This window comes from Mastomys coucha, unplaced genomic scaffold (genome assembly GCF_008632895.1).
Source record: "Mastomys coucha isolate ucsf_1 unplaced genomic scaffold, UCSF_Mcou_1 pScaffold14, whole genome shotgun sequence".
NCBI lineage: Eukaryota > Metazoa > Chordata > Mammalia > Rodentia > Muridae > Mastomys > Mastomys coucha.
The window spans coordinates 96,549,991-96,568,454 of record NW_022196896.1 but is presented as its reverse complement, the minus strand read 5'-3'; the positions used below and the strand labels follow the sequence as shown (position 1 = coordinate 96,568,454).

General features: G+C 39.4%; 1 protein-coding gene across 6 annotated transcripts in view; it reads right to left on the bottom strand.

Annotated features, from left to right (window-relative positions):
• The window catches only part of Spag16 (sperm associated antigen 16), an 871,212-nt gene that overhangs the window by 174,875 nt on the left and 677,873 nt on the right, over nt 1-18,464 (bottom strand). The window contains exon 17 of one of the 6 annotated variants that reach the window (XM_031367841.1): nt 16,952-17,115. The exons of the other annotated variants lie outside the window; for them this stretch is intronic. Coding sequence (XP_031223701.1) covers nt 16,991-17,115 — 125 coding nt within the window. The 3' untranslated portion in view covers nt 16,952-16,990. Of the gene's footprint in view, nt 1-16,951; nt 17,116-18,464 lie in introns of those variants that run through there. 6 annotated transcript variants of the gene reach the window in all.

Sequence of the window (18,464 nt, the reverse complement as noted above, 5' to 3'; positions counted from 1 at the left end):
AGAGAGAGAGAGAGAGAGAGAGAGAGAGAGAGAGAGAGAGAGAGAAAGAGAGAGATTCATTCTATCATTCTGTTCCTCTAGAATTTTGATTAATACACATGCCAAAAGAGACTTCTTTTAAGGCTTGCAAAATTATATACTAGGGAAACTGATATAATTGTAAGATCTGTGTGCTTCTTAATGGATAAACAAACAAAGGTAGAAAGAACCAAGAGTAGAGAAACAGGGAAAGGTAATATAATAATATTAATTAGAGACTGTCTTATCTTGAGGACAACCTTTCTCTGTAGTGAGAATTCTAGAATGTTGTTTTTTTAAAAAACAAAACAAAACCTCCCACCCCACATAACTATTATATGAATGTGTTTTTTATTTTGATCCCAGGTAGAGGATATGGGGCTGCTTCTGATGGTCCACAGCAGCTGACTATGATTTGCTTCATGCTCTAGCAGTGCTGTGGTTTGGCCAGCTACAGATAGTTTCTGTGAATGTATGATGTTTGGAATTCTGAAAACTTTTCAGAGGATATATAAATGCTAGGGCCCTGAGGTAGGAGTGGTTGTTGGTCATTCAAGGAGTTGGTAGCAATTTGTTAGTAGTTGTGCTTAAAGAAGAAACAAGAAAAAATGGATTATCTCTCTCTGTGTCCTCTCTATCCTTCTTTCTCCCTCATCTAGTGATAGGGTATTAAACCAGGGGGAATAAAGGGTGGGAAAAGTAAGAACTCACAAAGTTACAAAGACCAGATACATTTCCTCTTTGTAAGTGCCCTTCTATCAACACAGGCACACACATTTCAGGGGATGTCTCTCAAAACTTGAAAACATTTTTAACTATGAGTTGATGTTGTTGCAGATATCTACCTGGTAGGGGCCAGAAACTTTGTTAAGCCTATGCAATGCATATGATCCATGCACTGAAAATTCAAGATATCAGTTCTATTGCCAGAGTTGAGAAACATGTCAGGAAGTGTAGTAGTTAGATGAGAAACAGCCCTAAGGGGCTCAGGCTCATAGATCTGAATTAGTTGTTGCCAGCAAGTGGCACTATTTGAAAGCATTGGGATATGTTACCTTAGTGGAGAAAGTGTGTCACTGGAGATGGATTTTTAAATTTCAAGATTCCAAGCCAGGCCCACTAGCTTTCTCTTCCTGCTGCATGCTGATCCAGATGTAGAACACTCAACTACTTCTTCAGCAACATCTGTCTGTCTGTGTATTACCATATTCTCCACCAAGATGAGAGTGGACTAAACCTTTGAAGCTGTAAACAAGCCCCAATTAAATGTGTTTTGTTTTGTTTTTAAATAAGAATTGATAGGGTCATGATGTCTCTTCACAGCAATAGAACACTACCTAGGACAGGAGGCACATGCTTCTTCCCCATGTTTGAGGAAGAAGATTGTTGGCTGGTGCCCACCTTTGACCTTGGCACAGTTTCTTGACTACTCACCTTGACGATACCGTATACTGTTACAAGGAAGATAGAGGTTTGTTCCATTTATGGAGTTTGTGAAGTCATAATCTTGGCTTGGAAATCAGGAATGTGTGACAGCTTCATGTGAATGTCTGAATAACACAAATCGATGGTGGGAAATAAAACCACATATTGATTCACAATGTGGTACATGTACTACTCGACTGATGTATAAAAGATAGACACTGGGTAAGATCTATTTTTTAAGATAGAAATGTATTTCACAGCTCTGAAACAGTGTAAATTTAGAAGGTCAAAGGAAAGGTCATAAAGGTTGTGACATAGCCACAGCTATGTTGTTCAGACAGCAAATGAAGGGAATATGTAGTCATACAAAGAACTGAGAGGGCAAAGAGAGAAAGTCTTTCATTATACAGACTATAATGGTGGCTCATGGTGCAACCAAAGGTTAAACTGAGCGAGGAGGGGTTGAAAGTACCTGTTACCTTTAGCTCTTCTGTCTCAGTGATCTGGAGACAGATAGGCACGATTGCATGGTTTTTCCCATTGAAACTCCTCATGTTCTGAAACTTAACCCTCAATTGGGTATTATTCATGGAATTTTCTAATTCAAGTAACAGGAAATAAAGACAAACTAAAGAGAACAGAGATGTCAGGTGGATCTTCCATTTTACAACAACCAAAGAATGAGCAGGCAGAATACATATCAAATATTGCTAACTGATGGGAACCCAAAGGCAAGGGTCAAACACAGTAGTTGAAGGTTTTGTAGGAGGGAGAATTTATTCTCATCAAGTGGTCATAGAGGCCATTCTACAGAGGTAGCACTTAAGACATGGACTAAGTAAAGGAAAGAATAACTTCTAGGTCCAGGTGATGAACAGTCCTGGCAAAGGACAGGTTACATGTGAAGGCAAGAAAACTTGTCACATGCATGGGACAATGAGCAGATACAAATCAGAGAGAAGGAAATGGTGGATGGTTTGGAGAGAAGATCAAGTTATAAGCCATGTAAGGGCATAGAAAGTCACAGACAACACAAATCTGAGTTAAGGAATTACATACACGATACAGTTTATATATATATTTGGTTTTAAGGTGTTTATTGTAGAAAGACAGAAAGAGGGAGAGAGTAGGGAAGGAGAGGCCACCCTTGGCCACGTGGAGGTAGGGGAGGGAGGGTGAGAGTAAGAGGTAAGAGAGGGAGCGAGAGGTAGTTTATGTTTTTAATGTATGTCTCCTTTGACAGGGCTTTCAGCTAAACCTGAGTGGAAAAGGTCAGTTAGGGACCAATGGTGCAACAGGCCCAAACCAGAGTACTAAATTGAGGCCCTGAAGTGGGTGTCTGTAGAATATATCACAAAGGAAAAACAGATGTGTTGAATAAAGGACATGAAGGGTGAGTTCCATTTAACTTTAATGTAGAGACAAAGGGAATAATTCAGCTATTGTCAAGATGGGGCAGGCTTGTTTTATAGTTTTATGCACATGCTCAGGAAGATTCCTGGTCATGGGTGACTTGTCAAAGCCTAGGTGTTCCTTGGCTCACAGAATGTGGGTGGCTTTGATAGGCAACTATGGCAATAGGTGCAGGCTTTCTCTACAATAAGAGAACTGAAGTATGTAATTTACAGAAGGGAGAGAGGATGCCATAGAGGTAAATGACTGCTTCTACCAAATAGTGATATAAGCAAATTTTTAAAGAAACCAGAGCATCCGACACAGCAGGCCACTAAATAGGTGCAAACATGATCAGTCCTGTGTCCTTCCTTTATTTTTCATTTATCCTCTTCCATCTGATCTCCAGAATCATATCCTGTGGAAGTTCTATATTCCTCCCCAATGTCAGTTGCACTCCCACGTAGGCAGATGAATCAATTGACAACAAAGCTTAAAAAGTAAAAAAGCAAAATGTACTAACAAATACATATAATTGGCTAAACAAATTTAGGATGAGCCTCATTTACTTATTTGTCTATTTTAATTCTGGGGATTGAACCTCAGGTCTTTTTCATGTTAGACAAGCTCTACCACTGATAGATCCTCAGCCTATTATCCCTTTCTTCAAAGGCACCCTAGTCATTCCAGTATGTAGCCTAATGTACTGGATAGTAAGTTCCATATAATTTATTTATGTCTACTTGATAAAAATAATTATTTCTATGACTTACAGTATTTCTTGTTGAAACTAAGAATATTATTCAAAGTAGTAAAAGGAATATACACTGTTTATAACACCATCACCCATGAAGTCATTGTCAGCTTCAAAACTGATAGGACACAGTGCATACTGCCCTACTTTATCACCAGATATATTTTATCTGTCTTCTGTTGTCAGGTATTCTCCATCAGCATGGTTTTAAACAGTCAAACAGTTGTTTTATATGTTATATTTATATATGCTCACACTACATATTTACCAATTCTAAATTATGCAGCTTTCATATATCTCATTATTATAAATAATAACCATATAACCTTGAATAACCCCTTGTTATTTTTCAAAGCAAACAATTCCTGGGAGTATAATTTATATGTGAAAGGTACTAATGTTTCAAAATAGATTTGAATGTATGTAAGGAATAGTATCTTCGAACATTCCCCACTCCATAGTAGATGAACACTACTTTCTCTGTTTTCTGTTATTATTTAATAACCAATTTTTATTTATTGAGTCTTACTATCCAATATCATTGTTGAGGTTTTCCATTTATATATGGAAAACTTACCAGTGCTCCACATTTTGATCCCTTTGTCTAATTTTTCTGTTGCACTTTTCAGATTGTCCTACAAGAACTTTTATAGTTTTAAATCATTCACTTTAAAGTTGTAATTTCTATTATTGAGAATACATATATTAAATATGATCATATTTTTAATCCCATTTCCCACCTCCAAGTTCAGGACATGTATCCCTTAACATGTTTCCCTCTCAATCCATAGTTACTGGACAGTTAGTGCTGCCCATATATTCATGGATATGAAGCCATCCAATGGATTCCTATCAGTCAGAAACACCCTAAAAATATAAAGTTATACCCCTCTTAGCAGCTTTCATTTGCCAGTAGGAAAGAAGCACTGGATGGGGCCTGGAGAGCTGCTTTGTCATATGCTTGAATTTTGGCTGGCTCAGTCTTATTCAGGTCTTAAGCAGGAAACGACACTTGCTATAAGTTCATAACTGTGAGAGGCATATCTTATCTGGCAGGCAGCATTTAACTGTACTTCTCCCTCTGCTCCAGCTCCTACATTTTATTTCTGCCTCCTCTTTGGTGATGTTCTCTGAGACTTGGTGGGAGTGATGAGTTGGAGAGATAAGAAAGTGTCTAATTCAGGGCTGAATATTCAGTTTCTTATAAGATTATGTACATTATTCAGGATGATATTTTCTAGCTCCATCAATTGGCCTGAGAATTTCATGAAGTCATTGTTTTCAATAGTTGAGTAGTACTCCATTGTGTAAATGTACCACATTTTCTTTATCTAATCTTCTGTTGAAGGACATCTGGGTTTTTCCAGCTTCTGGCTTTTATAAATAAGGCTGCTATGAACATAGTGGAGCATGTGTCCTTGTTATAGGTTGGAGCATCTTTTGGGTATAAGCTCAGGAGTGGTATAGCTGGGTCCTCTGGTAGTACTATGTCTAACTTTCGGAGGAACTGCCAGACTGATTTCCAGAGTGGTTGTACCAGCTTGCAATCCCACCAGCAATGAAGGAGTGTTTCTCTTTCTCTACATCCTCACCAGCATCTACTGTTACCTGAGTTTTTGATCTTAGTCATTCTGACTGGTGTGAGGTGGAATCTCAGGGTTGTTTTAAATTGCATTTCCCTCATGACTAAAGATGTTAAACATTTCTTTAGGGGCTTCTTGGCCATTCGATATTCCTCAGTTGAGAATTCTTTCTTTAGCTCTGTACCCCATTTTTAATAGGGGTATTTGGTTCTTTGGAGTCTTACTTCTTGACTTCTTTGTATAGCCCTTCACCAGATGTAGAATTGGTAAAGATCTTTTCCCAATCTATTGGCTGCCATTTTGTCCTATTGACAGAATACTTTGCCGTAAAGAGGCTTTTCAATTTTATGAGGTTCCATTTGTAGATTGTTGATCTTAGAGCATAAACCATTGGTGTTCCATTCAAGAGATTTTCCCCTGACCCATGTGTTCAAGGTTCTTCCCCACTTTTTCTTCTAGAAAATATCATCCTGAGTGAGGTAACTCAGTCACAAAAGAACACCCATGGTATGTACTCACTGATAAGTGGATATTAGGCAGAACGATTGGAATACTCATGATACAATTCACAGACCATATGAAGCTCAAGAAGAAGAAATACCAAAGTATGGATGCTTCATCCCTTAGAAGGGGCAACAAAATACTCACAGGGGGTAGAGTGTAGGAGAGACCTGGGAGAAAGAGAGGAAGGGGAGAGGAAAAGGGGTCAGGATCAGGTATGGGAGGAGGTATGAGGATGATAAACAGAGGGTCAGGAAATTGATCAGAGGTGTGTAGCAATGGGGGATAGGGAACTGTGGGTAGCCACCAGAAAGTCCCAGATGCCAAGAAAGCAAGAGGCTCCCAAGACCCAAAGGGGATGAGATTAGCTGAAATCCCCAACAAAGGGAAGGGAGAACCTGTAGAGAGCATATCCAGAGGTTAGGCAAGGCCACTGGTTGGAGGATGTGGCCACCCACTCATCTCCAAATTTCCAACCCAGAATTAATTGTTCCAGTCTAAAGGAAATATGGGGACAAAGTGTGGAACAGAGACTGAAAGGAAGGTCATCCAGAGACTGCCCCACCTGGGGATCCACCCCATATACAGACACCAAACCCAGATACTACTGTGATGCCAAGAAGTGCTTGCTGATAGGAGCCTGATATAGCTGTCTTCAGAGAGCCTTGGCCAGAGGATGACAAATACAAATTCAGATGCAAACAGCCAACCACTGGACTGAGCACAGGATCCACAATGGAGAAGTCAGGGAAAGGACTGAAGGAGCTGGAGGGGTTTGCATAGCTCCAGATGCATATGTAGCAGAACATGGCCTTATATGGCATCAGTGAAAGAAGAGGTCCTTGGTCCTGTGAAGGCCACAGTGTAGGGGAATGCCAGGGCCAGGAAGCAGGAGAGGATGGGTTGGTGAGCAGGGTCAGGATGGAGGGAATAGGGAGTATTTCGGAGGATAAACCAGTAAAGGGGAGAACATTTGAAAGGTAAATAAAGAAAATATCTAATAAAAAAAATGTGACAGAACATGATTACTGTGTGCTGCTAAAATCAGTGATGTTTTTATGGAAATTCCAGACTAAGAAAATTTTCAAACAAAATGTGAGGGAGAGAAATGAATATTATTGGTATGTAATTTGATAAGTTTCTGCTGCCTTCCAGAGGTACTTCTACAGTTAAAATATTTTCTGAGTTACATTTCGGAACCCTTGTACTGAAGGATAATTGCATAAGATAACTGATGTGCTTCCTTATATATAAATTCTTTTTAAACCTCTTAAAAAATAGTGTGTATATTGACTACTGTTCCCACAATAAGAAGCACCTCTGAGAAAGACTAAGAGCAGCCCAGGTCTATGAGCATAAACGTAACATGATCATTTGGAAAACAGCAGTTTCTACTGTAGGGGCAATGACCTTTCTGGACATGGGCTTTTGACCAGGATTGTAGTACCAAGCTTAAAATACCCTCCTGTAGAAAAGATTTCCTGTCTAATGAGAAAGTAGTATAATAGTTGTGCTACAGTGGGTTCATCTTGCTTGATGGGTCAGTATTATGACATGCACGGTCCAGCACAGGGTAAGACAATTGATAACCTGTCTCCCTCTGCAGCATCCTTCTGCAGTACTTAAAAAAAAAGGAAAAGCTAGCCAGAAAAGTAGGGGGAGGTTCTCTGTGGATTTACTTTTTTAGGTTTCTCAGTGTTCTGCAGCCAAAGTGTTTGGAGTTTTTAACAATGAGGATTTAACCATATCACTATGGTGGGTAACCAAGGGTGATGGGGATACCCTGTGCTGCTCTGGAGACCTCTGGGTCCCTGACTGAGACCTCTCTGAGTGACACAAGTGTTCTGGGTGTGACATTGTTCACTCAAGTAAGGCAATTCTGTTCAAATTTCATTTAAAAATATTTGTTTTTGAGGCTATTTTAGAATTACATAATTTTCTCCTTCTCTTTCCTCTACCCAAACTCTTCCATATACCCCTCCTTGCTCTCTTCCAAATTCATGGCCCTGTTTTTTTCATTAATTATGTATAATTATATTTCTAAATATCACCTGCTAAGTCTGCCTGTTACTTGTGTGTGTGTGTGTTGTGTGTGTGTGTTGTGTGTGTGAGAGAGAGAGAGAGAAAGAGAGAGAAGGAGAGAGGTAACTCATGGATTTCAAAGGAAGGTATCAAGTGCCCTGGAACTGGGATTAAGGCAGTGAGTACTGAGGACCAAGATCAGGTGTTCTGCAAGAAGAACATGATCTCTTACCCACTGGGTCATCTTTCTAGCCTGGGAATGCTTTTTTACATTTGCTCTCTCTAATACAGCTAGTAAGTGTGGCCCTTTTCCTCCTTTTCTATCCCTCTCTTTCTCTGTCTGCCCTGGAGTTTCAGTTGCAAGATCCCCTGTGATTCAAGCTAATCAAGCAGGTGGAGAAAACTGTAGGAGGGCATATTGATTCGACAGCAAATGTGTACAACATCTGGTATTTATTGCAAACACTAAATTCTCCAGGTTTTTTTTTTTTTTTTTTTTTTGACAAACAGGGAAATGCAGGAGTAAAGCTGATGAAGGGTCGGTGGCATGAACTGCTGTTACATTTAAGGAAGTTTCCTCTGTGTTAGTCCCATCTCTAAAATAAATGTTAAATAAGTAGTGGCCCTTGGTATCAGATTAATAGATGTGTACTCTGAGTGTTTGTGGAAGGTTACAGCTGACATATTCCTGACTGAGTTCAATGAATGCTGAAGGCTTACTGTTTACCACCAAGGTGAGCACACTATTCCTTTGGGGATCCATACTAGTAACTAACCAATTGAGAACATGGGCTATACTGACAACAATACCTGAGACCAAAGATAGGGACCACTGTTGTGGTAAGAACACAAGGTCAGTTGCAAGTAAACATCTTCTTGATAGCTTACGACTCTTCCAGAAAGCTGACAGGCAAGGGGGATGAGCCCAGGACACCTCCCTGTGGCTCATTTCCTAAGTGGATGTGCTGTTGCTTGAAGTTTTCTCAGAGAAGGACCAACTTTTGGTTAATCAGACTTTCAAAGTTTCAAACACATCCCAGCCTTGTCAGTTGTGGCTCAAGAGACAGAAAGTGTGGAGGGTAGGAAGGACAATGTCTCAGGCTGTTTTAACAGGTTTCAGTAAAATTTGCTGGAGACTGTGTTATCTCTGGTCCCATTTCAAAGTTCACGTGTTTCTTTAGGGTACTGAACATGGAGAGCTCTAATAGCAGGAGCATAACCTATTATAATGGGAACCGGGTGCCATGTGTAGGCATGAAGAAGCCTTATAGTTTGTTTTGAATCTGGACTCTAGTTGGAAAAATAATTTTCAGCCAGTGGGATCTAAGATTTATTGCTAAGCATTTTGAAAAAAGAAAAGAAAAGAATAGGAAACTTCATCCAGTACCCTTGAAAAAAATGTTAATTTATGGAACCATTGCTATGTGCTAGGTGATGCCATAATAATGTGTTCTATCTCCTCAAAGAAAGCACTATTATAGTTTCTATTTTATATATAAAAAAAAATCATAGCTCAAAGACACTGTCTTTCTCATGGTCTCCCAGATACCAATCCAGCTAGTAAATGGGAATTAGAGTTCAGATGTAGGCACTCTGGTCTCAAAACCAATGTTTTCCATAAGTATTGTACCACATTATCATCATAATTTTGATATTTCCACAACACAAAATAATCTGACTGAAACCATTTGAAAGAGAGTCAGTTCATCCAGCCATTTCTCCGAGTCTGTGTATAAAAAAGAGGGTCCTTAATCACAATGAAGTTATCTTTTTGAAGCTGATATTGAAATAAAGCAACAAGGAAACATACAGGTTGGTCATAGCACTGGTGATAAAGTAAGATATGTTGCTCGGGGAAGAAAACTGAATATTCAGAATCAGAAGGAAGCATAGCTCTCCATTAAGTACATAAGCAAACAGAACACATGTCAACTACAAGGATGAAGAGGGTGATGGAGTGATGTGGTGTAACAGATTCCTCCTGAATTAAAACCTTTTACTGGAGAGGAAAACTTCTAAGATAGGATGGTCACAGGGAGGTTAAATAAGGGGATGTTCTAACAAAAGGTAAAATACTGCTTATTAAGAAAGGAAGTAAAAAGCTAAATGAGTTCAAGAAGTCACTGAATCTGACCAGCCAACAGGTAAGATAACTTACCTTGTAAAAGTTGGGAACTGAGTTTGATTCCCACAAGCAATGTTGCAAGGAAACCCAAGCAGAGTGCCACAGATTTGTAAACCCAGGAAAGACAGACAAGTGAGCTGCTGGTAAGCCAACTTAGCCTATTATATACTTGAAACTCAAGGGTGACTGTAACTTATAGTGATATCACTCCATGTGGTTGTCATAATTTACACAAAGACTTATTAATGTGCAGATAACAGGAGATGGCCAATGAAACAGAAATCTGATATGTGTTTTGTAAATTAAGCTGTATGGAATTCATAGATCAATTTTATTAAGAGTGCCAAAATCATTTATTTGCAGCAACAATGGTATTCCTCCTCCTCCTCTTCTTCCTCTTCATCCTCCTCTTTCTCCTCTTCCTTCTCCTTCTCCTCCTCCTTCTCCTTCTCCTCCTCCTTCTCCTTCTCCTCCTCCTCCTCTTCTTTTATTAACTTTGCAAGAGGTCTGGGAGTATTCATTGTATAGATTTACATTACAAGAGAATGATTTCTTATTTAAACTTCTCTATGATTTCAAATCAGGGTCAAAAGCTCTTTAAAATGATATTAACTGCAAAATGCAAATATAAATCCAGGAAGGATGCTTCCCCCATTTATTTTGTCTGTAAAACTTGCAGGCTCAGATTTATTCATTGATTTCAGAATTATGACTAAATATTGCTTAACTTAAAATATGTTGTGTCAGAACTCTAAAGAAAACATCTGCCGTATATCATTTCCATAACACTTATCTGAGCTTGAAACTGAGTGGACGGTAGTTAGGTTAATTGTTGCAACATCATCTAAGTGATGCTCCAAAGCTTCATACTGACAAGTGTGCTTGTTGAACTGTGAGTCCCAGGACTATTTAAGCATCTAACTGTTATTAATTATTGCTGCAGGATTCATACATTATCATACAGAGTGGATCGAGTGGATTTTCTCTCGACTTAGGTTTCCCATCACTTATCTGCATAAGAACATAGTCTGAGTCATTTTTCAATCTAAGATAAAACAAGAAAATTATAGGCTCTGTGGTTTTGATGGATTATTTTGTACTCTGGGACTCGCTGCATTCGACTGTCTTTGCGCTCACTTCTTCATTATGTTAGCTCAAGCTGAAACTAGTACTTTGGTTTTGATAGTTGACTGTTAAATCCAATTAAATTAAGAAGTTTACCTGATTTGAATATTATACATTTTGTTTTTATTCAACACTTAGGGAAGTAATTGGCATATAGATTGGTTTTGTCTTTTCATCTTTCTGCTCCAAAGATTTTATGTACTATTTGTGAGCATCTCTGTTTTGTAGTTTGATTTTCAGAGATGGAGGACAGAAAATATTCTTACTTTTACATTATGACTGGAATGACAGACATCTCTATTCTGCATTTCCTTAACTATCATACAGTCATCTAGGAATATACTGTACCTAACATCTTAGAGTTGTTTCATTTTATTTATTTAACTGTTTTTTTAAAGGATCTGATCATTTATTTGTTACTCTTAAAAACTCCAATTTGACTGGACTCCGAGTAGCAGCTCTCAATGAGGACAGCAGACATCTTTTGGCATCTGTTTCTGTATTTGTCTTTGTCTTCCATCATCTTTTGGCCAAAAGTTTATCAAACGATGCAGCCTTCTCCTTGTGTTTCCTAGTGTTTGTTCTGTTTCCTCAGAGCAATACGTCAGGATTTGTATGGCAAGACACATGGAGTAACTGGACAAATTTTAGGATTTTGCAAGCTCTTTGGGGCCCTAACTTCTGAGGCACACTAGTATCTGTCAGTCAGGAATATCTTCCTCTCTTGTTTTTATATTAACTAAGTTATGGACATGCCAATTGCTATCCACAATGCATCCTGGAACAGATTTCTGTGCTTTTCCTCAATTTCTCCCTGGTCTATAACAAGAATTCCTCTTACCCAAGAGAAGGTGCACTCTGCCAGGGGTCAAGATACCTTGTTTCATGGGAGAAACTATTGTCATGCCCACCACTGATGTGGACCACAGAACCCATGTTTTAAATCATTAGCAATGACTTCTGTGGCCATGACTTCTCATGAAAAGTGAAAAGCTTTTCTTCATCAACCAATTCAGTGAGTTTCTGGAAGCTGATAGTAGAAAGGAGACATTCAGCTTCATCTTGACACAGTCATGAAAAAAAAAAAAAAAAACAACGTGATACTTCCCCGATTTTTTTCCTGGATGTTAATCGATATCTAAACCATCATGGAGATAGATGGGGTGAGATGGAATCAATAGCATTAAGATTTCAAATCATTGCATGCTTCAGTTCCAATGCTAAAGATTACAAAATGCCAGGGCTCCACAGTGTGGAGGGGTGCCCGGCACAAAGGGTAGAAAAAACACAGCAGTGTACTGCTTTGAACCCTCTGAGATGTATTCTTCCCCCATTCTATACTTCTACTGTCTTTGTTCATGTAATGTTTGCAGATATGAGATGAAATATGTGGTTGTAATTAGGAAAACATAGAGAAAAATTATTCTTTAGGAAACTGGGCCTTTCATGATTAATAAATGTTAAACTGGCCCAATAATGTTTGTACTGTTCTATGACTACTATAAAAAGTGATGCAAAATGATAGAAAGGAAGTTAGGTGGGACATGCCACTAGCTCATTTCATGGCATTTTGGTCAATTCTCCTCTCTCCCTTCCCCACCTAGTCCTCTCTCCTTCTCTCTCCCCTATCCAGGCTAACACGATTTATTGACCTGACTTTGAATAAAACTATAAAATGGTTGAATTTGGGTTTGTGACTCTAGCTTGAAATTCTCCTTCAGAATAGGGTATTTTCTATTCAAACATTTGTTTTGTTCCACAAGAATTGTGAAATGACCTTCTTGTGGAACGACCAAATGTCATATGGAAGGACTGATTTCTCTCTAGAATCTGACTCCTGCATTTCCTTAGTGCTCCTGGGCACAACACTCAGACACTGGGAAATGCCAGCCATGCCTGTATCCAGCTACTTTCCTCTACACCGTCCATAACCACTGGATTTCAATGTTCCCTCTACAGTTTGTTCAAGTGGGTCCATTTCTCTCTGCCTCCTCCTCTGTGGCTTCCTTTCTAATGCCAGCTTATTCATCTTGTTCCTTGGTTTCCTGAATAACTCTTATGTTTTAGGTCCAATAGTAAATCTTCATTTTCAAAGAGCCTGTCCTTGTGAGGTTTTGGATTATTTCTTTCTGTTTTCCTCTTATGACCATTTAACTGTCTTTTATGTTATTTGTTTTTTAGATATGTCTGTCCACTGTATTAGACCATAGCATTCTCTCTCTCTCCTCTCTCTCTCTCTCTCTCTCTCTCTCTCTCTCTCTCTCTCTCTCTCTCTCTCTCTGTTTTATTCATCCACAAATCCTCAATGTGCAATACAATGGTTACTCCATGAGAATACTCTGTAACAAATCTATATTAACTAAAAGATATGGTTGTATATTCCAGGCCAAGTATTAGGCATTTCTGCTTTCTCTAAAAGGATTCAGATACAAGGTTTTCAGCATTAATAGCAAAAATCTACAACAAAGTAACTTCTTTAATAACTAGACATCGATTTTTTTTTCTCATTTACTCACTTGGTGACTTTGTAAAAGTCAAAAACATGGAGTCATTCTTTCATAGGTGAAATGAGATTATTTATCTGACCAACAATATCCCTAGTATATTGCAAAGATCTGAAGTGGAAATGTGCATAAATGCTTCTTGGACTCCTAGAATCTGCACACATGTGAAGAATTATTGCTCTGGGCTATCAGATGTCAGCTTGACAATGAACATGTTTCTATGGTTACCTTCTAGCTTGTTTTTGCCACTTCAATTTTTTTCTTACAATTTCAGATATCAAATATTCAAAGCTTACAAGAACGATTTGTAGAGTAAAAGTATAGTGTCTCTAGTGGGTGTGAGCAGTGCAGAATGTGATTAAATCTATGTGTATTAGTGCACATACTTTGGGATTACTCCAGACCACACAGATAGATTTGCCTGTAGTTGATTTGGGGGAAGCTAAGGAATGTTCCCTTCAGGCTTACTTCTGAGTAAGCCTGAAGGGAACATTCAGATTCTCCATCCAGTGGTGAACACATGAAAAGCAAAGCCTTGTAAGGGTGGGCCATCTAAGTGAGACTATCTGTCTTATACTATTCAGTGCCTTAGAAGCACGCCATGACCTTTTGTAATAATGTATTGCTTGTTCTAAGTTGCTGACTATAATATTCTCCTATTATATAAAGAGAAAAATCTCCTCATAAATCTCTAAAGGTGCCAACCAATTTTCCTGATGTGATAGTGCATTGGTTTATTAATATTGTAATATCTGAGAATCTTATCATTTAAAGTAAAACTCTAGCTCAGTACTATAGCACACCTATAACTCTAGGACTTCAGAGATGAGGTAGGAAGCTCACAAACTTGAAGGTAACCTGGGTCATAGAGGGAGGCCCGTAACCTTGTGAAAGCTGCTATTTTGTAGAGAGGTGATGAGCATCCTCGCCTCCTTTGGTACTGACGAACTGATGCCTACATGGCTACTGTTTCTCACCTAGTCTAATTCTGTTTTCAAAATGAGTTTCCAGTGGCATGAAATGGAGGACGGTAATCTGTGCTAAATAGAGAAAAGGACTCCAGTTACTAAAAGCTGTACATGTATTCTCCCTCAAGCCCAAAGGAAAGTGTTATGACCGCCCTTGCAGGGGTGATGTGTGTGATTCAGGGGAGTCAAGAAAATACCCATGGCTACAAAGCAGGGAAATCACACAGATGTGTTACTGCTGGGAGAATTTTCTTTTTTCTTAAACTGCACCATTCTGCCTAAACCCTTGACTTTAGTAGCTGAGTGCTACCAATGAATTGTTCTCTCTCTGTCTCTGTATCAGTGTCTGTGTGTCTGTCTCTGTCTCTCTCTCCCTATTACTTTAGACTAAATGATAGGAATAACACTTAACACTTTAATTTTACAAAGACATTTGAGTGGCATGGTGGCTGTAGGAGCCTCTCCCTGGAGCCCTTTCTCTGGCCAATGCAGAACCAGCATTCCAGAAGCTGAGAGGATGGGCTGCTATCTGCTTATGGGTTATTCTCTCTCTCTCTCTCTCTCTCTCTCTCTCTCTCTCTCTCTCTCTCTCTCTCTCTCACTCTCTCTTTCTCTCTCTCTCTCTCTTCCCCCCTCTCTGTCTCTTTCTGTCTCTCTCTGTCTGTCTCTTGTTCTCTCTCTCATTCTCTCACCCTTCTCCACCTCTTTCTTCCCTCTTCCCCTTCCCCTTCTTCCTCCTCCTCTTTTTCTTCTAGTCTCTTTTTGTTTAAACCCACTTTGCTTAGAAATGACTCTTTACCTTCCCCCCTCAGATAGCCCTCCCAGACAGCAGTTGACTGATATGGAGGCAGTTTGCTTCCTTCACTTAGAACAGGCAACTTACCAGTCTGAGTCCTCCTGCCCAGCTCCCTAAGTCTGGTTGATGCGGGACGCCAGCTGTGTGGTCCTCAAGCTTAGCTTCGGTCCCTTCCTTGACCTGCTCCTTTAATATCACAGAAGTTTTATCTTCTGGTCCTCTCCTTTGTGTAAGACTTGGACCCACTGCAAGGTCACAAGCTCCTTTTTAGGGAAATATACCTTAACACTGAGGCTTATGGAAACTTTACTACTCATTTTAAAAACTGCATTTGGGCAACAGAGCAGCTATCACATCTTGGCACAACCTGGCAAACAGAACACTTTGCTTTCCCAGTGGCTCACTGTTAACAAGAAGAAGTGGTGTATGGAAGGCATTAAGGAAAACAGGACCATGCAGGATGCTCTGAGCCATCACAGCGCCTCTTTGGAAGAGTCAAATAACTGAAAGAGGAAGTAAAGGATCACCTAGCGCCGCTCTGTGCAATAGACAGAACAAACTGTAGTATTTCACAGAGAAGAGAGCACAGCTCTGGGCAGAATACATTGCCAAAATAGAGCTAAATGTGGGTAAATAAATTGAGTAAACAAAAATCCTAGTTTCTCCTTGAATTTTGTTTCTGGAGATGGTAAGAGCAGTCTCTAGCAGAAGACAGAAATCTCCATTTCTTCTTGAGAAAAAGAAACTAGAGTGGTTTATTTGCATTGTAAAACCTCTCGGTAGCAAAGTCAATATTATTTAGAGAGAGAATATGAATAATTAATGTTCACGAGTGATAATATTAAAATATTAGGATAAAACAACAATTAAAGTAAACAAAACAAGGAGAAAAATCCAAACATTTTTCTGTATTGATCATTTCTGTTTCTTTCTTCATATTTTTGTTAACATTTGACCAACATGAACGCCATGACTGGAAATGGAGAACTTCTTAGTTTTTTGTCCACTTCTTATTAGTGTTCAAATTATCCTAATTTCCTGCGTACAAAATCAATGGTATCCAGGCATGAAAATATAATGAAGCTCAGTGGAAAAGCAGGGAGGGGGAAGTGGAGCTTAGGAAACCTGTACATTACAGGATCTTCCAGCAGAGGTTTTCGCTTGCCTCATACATACCCTTGTGATCACAGAGAATTTCTTCTGAGGAGATGGATGCATAGCTATATGGGAATGTGCATGAATACTTTTCTAAAATTGGTTCTCGGCACCCTAGCTTTTGGGTTTTCAATTTACCTTTCCATAATAGTGCTTTTTCCTATTCTGCTTAAAAGACTTTCCTGGGTTAGCCAATGGGGTGGTTAAAGTGTGTCGTTCCCACTGGAAGAATCTCTCAGGGGAAGCTAAGACAGCTGGAAGGAGAAAAAGATGGTGGCTGGAATTTTTTCCCTGACCAAACTCACTAACACGTGGCTCCAGGCCTTTGATTATATGGTCACTTATCTGGCATTCCACAGTTGCTTCTACCCTCTAGAAGAATCACTTTCTTGACAATATAAGTCAAAATTTTTATTTTTATTTTTGCTTAAGTTACATTTTTTTTTTCTGACAGATGTTAAGTCTTATTTGGCTCATCGTTCTGCTTAGGAGGGTAGGCCTCACACTCTTCACTGTGAATTGACTATTATACAAAAATGCTTTGGGCATTTTTGACAATTCTGTCTTACTCAGTTCATGAGTGCTAACAGTATATGGTGTAATGAGTACTTTGTAGGCAGCTCTAACATTTGAATATCAAGGTGGCAACGTGGGTCTGGTAAAAATCATTTTCTCGCCTACAGACACTTTTCTTCCTGTGTTCCTTCATGGTGAAAACAGATGGAAGTTCAATCTCATCCTCCTCACCTATGGAGAAAAATGCAGTCGTGGGCCTCCACCCTCATGCAGTCATGGGCCTCCACCCTCATGACCACATAGAAACCAGCTGGAAACCAGAGACTTCATTTCATACAAGTATCACAGGAGTGTTACAATCGCAATCTTCTTAGATAAGTGTCAGAGTCAACAACAACTTTCTGGAAGCTTATTAACATCACACATAATGCTCTCTCTCTCTGCTTTGTAAGTTTCCTGATCTGTGCCAGGAGACTAGAGATGATCTCCTTGAGGCAGAGAAAGACTTGGACAAAATACCAGAGCAATGTGAGGAGACCAGGAGAAATTGGTCAATGATATTTTTTAGGACAAGGAGACCCTAAAAGCAGCAGTTCCGTTCTTGTCCCAAGCCGGAAGCCAAATTTATCCTTGGCTTTGTCCTGGCTGGAGGCCAGAAATGCCAGACGGGTGCTCTGGTTTCTTGGTCTCTCTTCTCTAAAATTAGCAACCTTGCCTGCAAAGCTGTATGTGAGGGTGTTAACTAAACTCCAGTCCAGGCACCACTATCCTTTTTTGGATCCTTGAAATTGAATCTCTGATTTGTATGGCAAACAATGGCTTATAGCTATTATAATCTTAGTAATGTTGCTATTGATATTTGAATTTTATCCACTCAATATTTGCCTTAACTTTATTATCTTATTTGCAGTTTATATGTACTCAGATGGCCCTGTTGAGATTTATGTGGGACCCCCCAAATCACTTGCTCGAAGCTTGCAAGTCCACAAAAATGGAAACCTTAAACTCCTCTACACTCCAACTTCCACCCAGAACCTAGATGTTTTTAGGGTCTTCACTCTGGAAGGGATGGCATTACAGGGATGAGCAGTAGAGACTTTTTGCTTTAGATTAGCTTTAGTGACCAATAAGGATGCCTGCCCCTCCCTCTTAGTTGCCTTTGGACTCCACCTCCTATTTCCCTAGTAACACCTGAAAGATAAACACGAGATTTGCTACTCCTTAGGGTTTTAATTACCATATGAATAGGTAGAGCTAGAGAGGCTTTGTTAAGTCTCAGTAAGTGGAAGCTTCGTCAAAAGAATAAAATAAGCCTCTGGCCTCACATGGCTACTTGATATTATCTGGTTTAAAGATTAGAAGAGAATACATTGTTGTCTCCCCACCCCCCCACCCCCAAAGAGTTACAGAGTTCATCATCAGGCCTGGAGACCAACTACAGAAAATCTGATTCGCCTGAAGACTTGCTGAGGAGGTGGGAGAAATGATTAACCCCTAAAAGAGATAAAGTACAGAACCCCGTTAGAGGCAGTAGCTTGCCTGTCTTCACTGCCAAACCTACCTCCTTGCTTTTTTTTTTT